This window comes from Prunus dulcis, chromosome 5 (genome assembly GCF_902201215.1).
Source record: "Prunus dulcis chromosome 5, ALMONDv2, whole genome shotgun sequence".
Taxonomy (NCBI): domain Eukaryota; kingdom Viridiplantae; phylum Streptophyta; class Magnoliopsida; order Rosales; family Rosaceae; genus Prunus; species Prunus dulcis.
In genome coordinates, this window is record NC_047654.1 from 10,703,299 (window position 1) to 10,712,106 (window position 8,808).

General features: G+C 38.7%; 1 protein-coding gene across 1 annotated transcript; it reads right to left on the bottom strand.

Moving 5' to 3' along the window:
* Positions 1-216: 216 nt before the first annotated feature.
* Positions 217-7,988, bottom strand: LOC117627103 (ABC transporter C family member 10-like). The gene is made up of 12 exons (XM_034359016.1): positions 7,239-7,988; positions 4,757-6,848; positions 4,345-4,665; positions 4,178-4,264; positions 2,812-3,387; positions 2,555-2,719; positions 2,102-2,396; positions 1,785-1,999; positions 1,399-1,704; positions 1,158-1,221; positions 850-1,089; positions 217-754 (listed from the first exon to the last, which is right to left on the bottom strand). The coding sequence occupies exons 2-12, from the start codon at positions 6,821-6,823 to the stop codon at positions 633-635; spliced, it is 4,458 nt and encodes a 1,485-aa protein (XP_034214907.1). The 5' UTR covers positions 6,824-6,848; positions 7,239-7,988; the 3' UTR covers positions 217-632.
* Positions 7,989-8,808: the final 820 nt, after the last annotated feature.

The following is an 8,808-nucleotide window of genomic DNA, read 5'->3' on the forward strand; positions in this document are numbered from 1 at the left end:
TTTCTAAGCCACACCACACAATCCACCTCAAGGGAAATTTGAAAAGACTTGCCTCTACTCTTTTCAGTAATGAGGATAGCTCCCCCTTGAGAGAGATTGTCAGTCCTCACACTGAAGGACTTAGACTCGATCCGGAATACCCTAGGCTGATTCATCTTCAGTTCCCATTAGGCGTCAAAGAATAATCAGCTGGTAATTTCAATAGAAGAAAACAGAAAATCAAACCCAGGAAATATATTACCAATAGCTAGAAGAAAAAACATACACCATTGTAATTATGATTTAATGGCTTTAGAAATCTAAAAAATGCAACAATTCAGAGTCACATCTACCACACACAACCAGAGCACTAATGCAAGATGAAAAAAGCTCAGCTTTCATAAAGTCGACCATCAGCCAGTTGTGGATCAGGTACCTTTTTTGAAGTCAGGACTTCACATTGTTCACAACCTGAAAGAACCATATGTTCCTTTCTAAAATATCTCATATTTTCGAGGCAGACTGTGCATTTAAAGCTAATTGGCTCTAAACAGGCAGACTGTGCTACATATTCAAGAACACCCCAGTTTACCTTGCCTGCTAAGTTATTCTCAGAGATTATTACAAATATATAGAATACCTTTCCCTATATATCAATCGTCAGAGGGGATGCTAGCATTGGCAGCTCGAGACCAGTATTCCTTAACAAGCTGCCCAAATAGTGAGCCCTCATTATTCATCAGCTTCATTGGCTCATCATACTCTACTAATTTCCCTGTCCAACATATTTGTCAAATTAGCTACAAAACCAAATAAATGAAACAACACAATTCTTGGTACAAGAGCTTTTGGATATAATGCAATGCTTACCATCACTAATAGCAAGCACCTTAGTGCAGTCCATCACAGTTGGTATCCTATGGGCCACTGTTATTACAGTGCAGTCTGCAAATTCTGTTCTTATAGTCTTCTGGAGAACAGAATCTGTTGCATTGTCCATTGATGCAGTAGCTTCATCGAGCACTAGTATCCGGCTCCTCTTCAACAAAGCGCGTCCCAAACAAAATAGTTGCCGCTGTCCCATGCTCCAGTTTGTTCCATCTTGTACAACTGCAGTGCAGGTTTAGTTATTGTTTCACGGACTTTGGAAAACACTCCCAAGGTAAACAGTTTCTTACCTAAAGAATCAAGGCCCTCTTCTGTTTCTTCAATGGCCTCTCGCAGCTGACATTTCTCAAGAACCTTTGACACATTGGTTGGAGGACAAGTTTAACTTAGTAAAAGAAAGTAATAGAGTATGAACATGTTTACCTCTTGGCTTGTTCTGTTGAAAATTTTCGTGATAAAAGATTATTGTTGACACATCTTTCATTTTAGATGGTTGTTTTGAACAGCTGATCAGTATGTGTAAAACTTTACCTCCCATATTTCATGATCAGTATGCACTGATAAGGGGTCTAGGTTGAATCTCACAGATCCACTGAATAGTGTTGGATCTTGTGGGATGATCCCGAGACGTGATCTTAAATCATGAAGTCCAATTTTACAAATGTCATAGTCATCTACAATGACCCTTCCCTCTGTAGGTTCTACCAGACGAAACAAAACGCTGATAAGAGTTGTCTTTCCACTTCCAGTCCGGCCAACAATACCAATTTTGTACCCTCCTTCAATTATGCAATTTATTCCGCGAAGAACTAGTGGAGAATTTGGCCTATATCTTACCTGCATAAGTTCATTCAATGTCAAACACAAGTACCTTTTTTTTACGTGTTACACTCTTTAGTATATCTTTGTCAACCAACCTGTAAGTCATGTATTTCCACTTTCCCAACAGTTGGCCAATTGTGGGCAGGCCGGTTTTCTTCTATTACTTCTGGAGCCTCACTGGGGATATGCATGTATTGCTCTACCCTTTCTACAGAAATCATTGAATTTTCCAGCATGCATTGAAATTGGACAGAAATGACTAGGAATACATTTAATGAGAGACCATATGACAGTGCCATCCCAATAAAACCTGTCAAAAGTTAAAGAAAAATGTTAGACAATTTATCACACGGATGATGAAAAACTGTGATGGTGTTGAGTTATGGGGCGAAATTGAATGGTGGAATCTAACCAGAGGAAGAAGCGTCAAACTGAATCAAAGTGATGGCAAGTGCTGAGGCTGAGAGAACAATAGCACATAGCCATTCAAGACGTTCGATCAACCACTCACTTGCTGAAAATCTATTGAAGTCAGCACTAGCATTTGCATCAATGAAGTCCAAGTATTTTGAGAAGAATCGATCCTGCTCTCCGAAAGCTCTGATTGTCAAGGCTCCAGCAATAGATTCGGCAAGGTAGCTTGCAAGTGCAGACTTGGTCGTGCCATTCATTCGCATTAACTCTTTCGCAGAAGCAAAGTAGTATTTCTGTTTGTAGAAAAGGCAGAAAGTGCGAGGAAATCATTCAAGTGAGACACGATTGGCCAAGGTATTTCAATGCATACATGTGCTGTGGTGATCAAGTTGTTTCAATCTCAACCCATGATTATATATGCTAAACAAGAAGGTTGGTTTAAGTGTCATACCTGAAGTAGTACAGTAACATAAATTGTGGGAATGATTAGAAACACAATTGGCCAAGTAACAGAAACCAGTACGACAAATATGCTGTATGTGATCATAGTTCCCCCAACATAAATTCCTAACTTGAATGCTACTTCAAGGTCGACAATATTCATATCAGTAGATACCTACACAGATTAGACAGTGCAGATGTAAGTTCCATTAGGTTACTCAAAGTAGACCATTTAAGGTTTTTTCTTTCGAAATTATCAAGTCTTACCCGGCTAAGTATCCTTCCCACGGGTGTTGAGTCATAAAACAGCATTGGTGCTCGGAAAAGAGAGTTCAGTAGTGTATCAAAGATGGATTTGGATGCCCCGCATCCTAACTCGACTATAAAGAAGAATCGAAGAACCAAGGAGAATGACATTATACATGTGATCCAAGAATAAACAGCAAAGAGCTTGACTCTGGATAACACTTGAAGCTTGGAAGCCAACCAGTAAGATTGAACTAATTGCCCCACTATGAATATCAAATGAAAAAAGCTGGTCAAGAAGAAGTACAAAAATCCCTTGCTATGCATCAAATACTGAATGTATGGCTTCAAACCAGTGTCTCCTGTTTCTCTCTCTTCTTGCTTAATCAGTTGATCTCCTGAAGATTCGGTTTGTTGTACCTCAGTTTTAACCTTCTCAATCTCCTGTGTGGATGAATTCTGTTTTCTGGTGGGTTCTTTTTGCTTCCCACAACCAGCAGTGTCATTGTGTGCATTGACAAGGTCTTGGAACTCTTGAGAAGAAGCCAGCAACTCTTTATAAGAAGCTGCTCTTAAAATTTTCCCTGAAGACATCATCTGTGGAGAAAAAAAAAACTTATTACTTGAAATATTTCGTTAATTATGAGATTTAGCCTGCAGATCATTGAATTGACTTAGAAAACTGATATCACTATGGGCTAGTTTGGGCTTGCTGTCACTTTTTTAAAAAGTTGATTTTGTTCTGCTTTGAAAATAATTAGTTGTAAAGTAAAGGAGCTTCATGTTTGGTAAACAATATTTTTAAAATGTTGTTAGTACAAAAAGTAGTGTCAAAACCGTTTGGTAAATTTTAATCTAAAACAACTTTTATAACTGTGAATAATGACTAAAATAGACATGATGTTGAAAGTGTTATGAGCTAATGATGTTGAAAGTGTTATGAGCTAATTATGTGGTGGTAGTGGTGGTGGTGGAGGTAGGTGGAGATGGTGGTTGGGGTAGTGGTGGTGGTGGGGATAACGGTTGTGGAGGTGGAGGTGGTGGTGGAGGTGGTGGTGGTGGCGGCGGCAGTGGCGGTCGGTGGTGTCATTTTTTAAAATTAATAGTGCTATTTTGGTATTTTTTAAAAATTAATTAAAGGCTCATATCTGCTTCTTTTGAAAGCAGCTTTGAAAAGTAACTCATAGCATGCTTTTAAAAGCTGCTGTAAAAAGGCCACTGCTTTTAAAATAATCGGGATATTTTATTTTTATTAAACACCTTATACTGTTTAAAGTGAAGCAAGTTTTTGGACCCACAAAAAAAAAAAAGCAATCCCAAAAGGGTCCTAAAACTAAAAGGGATTACAACTAATCTATCATTACTAGTAGCAGTGAGTGTAAATTACCAAAATTTCATTAAAAGCTGGAAGGAAGTCTACTTGGTGTGTTACAAGCAAAACTGTCTTCTCTGACAGAGCTCCCATGACATATTCCTGCAGAACTTTCATATTAGCTCTCACTGGAGAAAATAGACAATATCATTACTAGTTTGAGAGGAAAACATATGAATTACGTTGAACAGACTGGTTGCTGTATGGGCATCTACTGCACTGAATGGGTCATCCAAGAGGTAGACGTCAGCATTTTGATAGAGTGCGCGGGCAAGTTGAATCCGCTGCCTCTGTCCACCACTTAGATTCACACCTCTTTCTCCTATCTGAGTGAGATCGCGGTATGGAAGCATCTCAAGGTCCTTCACGAGAGAACACTTCTCAAGTGTTTCTTGGTATCTAACACGATCCATAACCGACCCAAACAGAATATTTTCTTGTATATTTCCTGTTTGGATCCATGCAGACTGAGAAACATATGCTATCTTCCCATATACTTGAACCTGTAAAATAAAGCAGAGAAAAACTTTACTAGTAAGACCTTCCCATCTTAAATAGTCAAATAAATTGTTTAGAAGTGAAATGATTACTTACAATGCCATTGACGCGTGGAACTTCTCCAAGAATTGCAGCTAAAAGGGTTGATTTGCCTGAACCAACCTCTCCACAAATAGCTACTTTTTCTCCTGGTTTAACCAGCAAATTAATGTTCCTTAATGTAGCCTTTGTACCACTAGTATTCCATGAAATTTCGGACGATCTAAGGAAAATGGAATGCTCAACCTCTTCACCACTGCTCTCTTTTGTTGTCTGTCTGTGTTCCAGCTCTGGCGCATCAAGGAAGTTCACAATCCTAGATAATGAAACCTTTGCTTCAATAAATGCTCCAAAAACATCTGAAATAATCCTAATTGGCTCCTGAACATTACGCAAAGTTGCTAGAAATGTGAAAACATTACTAGCAGTGAGTGTAAATCCAAGGAAGTAGCATGTCCAAAAGGTAACAGTTGAAACCAAAGTAGGAGATGACCAGAAAATAGTCAAATGACATCCCCTAAGAGACAATGCTTGAAATATTAATTTTAGTTCTTCTGCTCTTAACCCTTCTATGACATTCTTAAAATTTGTCTCCCAAGAATACAGCTTCAAGATCTTCATATTTGAAAGTGCTTCTGCAATGGCCTTCAGCCTCCTATTTTGTGCTACCATGAGCTTTGTTTGATACTCATGCCGCAACTTGGCCAAGGGTGAGCTTGCCACCACACTCAATATGAGTACAGTTAGAGATGCAACGGTTGCAAGCCCCACAGAGAAGTAAACAATAACTAATGAAAGACACAGCTGAAGGCTTGTGGTCCACATCTGATGAAACCAGTATGGAAATTCACCAATTCTGTAAGCATCCACTGTGACATAATTCACTATCTCACCAGGAGAATGAGCCATCTTGGCTGAATTTGCTAGTCGCAGTTGCTTCCGATATATTGCTGCTGACATCAATGATCTCACTTGGAGCCCCATCAGTCTAGTTTTGAAGTACCACTGCCTCTCCGACAGTGATTCCAAGATTTTCACAATGAAGAGAGCAAGAGTCAGTGCATAACCCTCATATTTAAAAGCTGCATTGCCTTCAACAATCTTAATGAAGGCCATGAGAAACAGTGGACTGCTTGTCACTGCCAGAGTCTTGATCAGTGCGAATAACCCAGAAATCAAAATTTCTCTCCTCTGGCAATAAAAAATTATGGACGGGATAGAAGGGGTATCAGATGAACCACCTTCCTTCCCTTTGTTCAATTGCTCCATAAATAGTAAGTACCATGTTCTTGCATGATCAGCCTGTCGCAATAGTGGAATATCTACATCCTCAAGAGTCTTCTGCTTACCTGTCTTCATTAATGGATTCAACCACCAAAATGACATTCTGCTAAATAATCCTGCTTTTGCAAAAGGAGTTACATTGTTATTTGAACTGAGGTCACCCATGTTATCAGAATCCGCACCTAGTAAAAGTGTGTAGAAAGCATCATCATGAGTTGCTGGTTCACCTTTTGAATAATTACTTCCCTGAAATGCACTAAAGAGAAAAAGAATTGATCCAGGGAAATAAAATATGTTTAGAGCAATCTTAAACGAGACTGTCTCATCCACAATAGTTTCCCAAAGCGATGAACTGCAAAGAACTACTGCAATCAACAAGGCAATAACTGAACAAACTTTCGTTATCACAAGGTGTGGATTATGTGTCTTCTTTAGGCTTATGGTAAAAGCCAGAAGCAACCATGTGAACCCTTGAATTAACAATACTAGCCATCCATGGAGAGGTAAGACAGTCTGACATGTATTTACTTTCTCAATGATTGTCCATATCCCAAAACCAAAGTAGGCCAAAGCCAAACCAGCATTGAAAATGACCGAGATTATTGACACTGTAGAGAAGCTTTGAGACACTGATGGATCTTTAATCTTGTTTGATGATATTTTACATATGAAGATGCATAACAAGATGAATAGAAGCAATATATCAGCTGCAATGATCAAAATATGGTTGATACATGAATCTGGATTGATAATGCCTAAAAGGCCAGAACTGCATGCATTTCCAGCCTTAGTTGAACACTCAGAATTATTGCAGAATACGGCCCAGAAAACCTCCCCCATGTCGTGTTTGAGTGAAGTTGAAAATCTGCAGATTTGCAAGGGAAAAAAAGTTTGAAAGCAAACAAAAGATATGTATCTTAAATCATGGTGTTAAGCAGATCTATTGTAGTATAGTCTGCCGGGTTCTTTTCTACACAATTGCCTTTAGAAGGTGAATGATCTCTGAATCCATTAAGTTCAAAGAAACTGTCGACCGGCAAATGATTAATCTCTCCTTCAAAACTAGGATCTAGTGAAAAGCTACTCTATATCATGATTCATGCTTTACCTTAATGTTCATTACATATAGAGTACAAGTAAGTATGAACTGGCATATATAAATAAAACGTAATTTCATATGCAATATAGCTAGAGTAGTGAGCCAGTGACATGTAGAATACAAAAAAGACATTTTCTGAAACCCAGAAAATCTTACCCTGGCTAAGCTCACTAGCAAATCAGCCTCCCGGTCTAAATTGCTCTTGAAGTCTCCGGCTTTAAACCCGTATTTTAAATATGTACAACTACTTCACTAAACACGTGGAACATCTTTTAGGACTAAATAACCGAGACATGTGGCACACAAGTCAACACTAATTTAACTCCCTGACAAAAAAAACAAAAAAACAAAGACTTTGTTAACTCTCTTCAGCCCTTTAAAAAAATATAAAATATATTAAAATACATGTTTGATTAAAGAAATTGAAGTAAAAGAATAAAATCTCAGCGCCCTCGCATCGAACTGCAACAGCCACCCAGCACCCGACCACCACCCAGCGGCAACAACCCCCTATCCTCCACAACCCAGCCAAGGCTCCCTTTCCCCCTCTTTCTCAACAAATTTATAGCCTAACAGAACATATTTATGTCCTTTGACTCAGATCCTCCATCAACCTTATGCATTGTTCTTCCTTGGAGGAAGCAACCATGGGAAATTCGAGGTCGCGATGGAGCAGCCGCGGGAATGTCGAGCTCGCAATGAAGCTTGCCGGCGTTGTCGAGGCAGAGGACATGTGGGTTCTGGATCTGGTGCGGCAGTGCGAAGAGAGAGAGGGGAGAAAGGGAGGGTGTGTGTTGAAATAAAGGGACCACAATAAGTGAAGGCATATTTGGATCTGGATCTGTTGGCACCGTAGGGTGGTTGGCGAAGAAGATTAACAGAGTTAAATTATCCGTAGGGTGGTTGGCGAAGAAGATGAACAGAGTTAAATTATTTTAATTTGGATTTGTGCTTGTGAATAAAATTATTTTTATTATAATATTCTTTAATACAAATTACAATTAACAGAGTTAAAATAGTGTTAACTTGTGTGCTACATATCACAGAACTAACTTAAAGAGCACAGGCAATTTGGTAACAGGAAAATTCGACTAGCTTTTGTTCCTCCTTCAGTCCTTCTCAGTCACTCTTAATCATCAATGGAGCTATATGGATTATTTGGACGTTGCCTTTAATTCTGAGGCCTCTAATAAGTTGGAATTAAAGGTGACTGTATACGATTGAGACTTTGACCTCATCATTTCTGATAAACTCTAGTAAGTGTCTTCAAATGAGAATCAAAAAGCAAAATGAGTTGTGAGTAGGCAACATCTTCAAGATTGAGAGATGTAATACTAGTAATCCCACATCGTTTAAGTAAGCACATCGATGATGAGGTCTTTTGGTAAAAGAGGTTCTAAGTTTGAATTCCGTCTCCTTCACTAATAAAGATAACAACATCGTAATCGTATAAACCCTTTCTATTTGGTTAATGAGATATGATCTCTTCAGTATTACAACTTACAAGAACGCAACCGACAAAAAAGGGTGCAAAATCTCAACTCATTTTCTATATTCTGTAGTCCATTCAGTTGAAGCAGGGATCATATAGTTGGTTGGTGTGAGTGCCACAGACAACCAAAGCACTAATGCAAGATGAAAAATCTGCTTTGATAAAGTCGACCAACAACACAGGGATGACATTGACATGGGGTATATCATTAATTGAAAGTAAGGGGTAAGTATA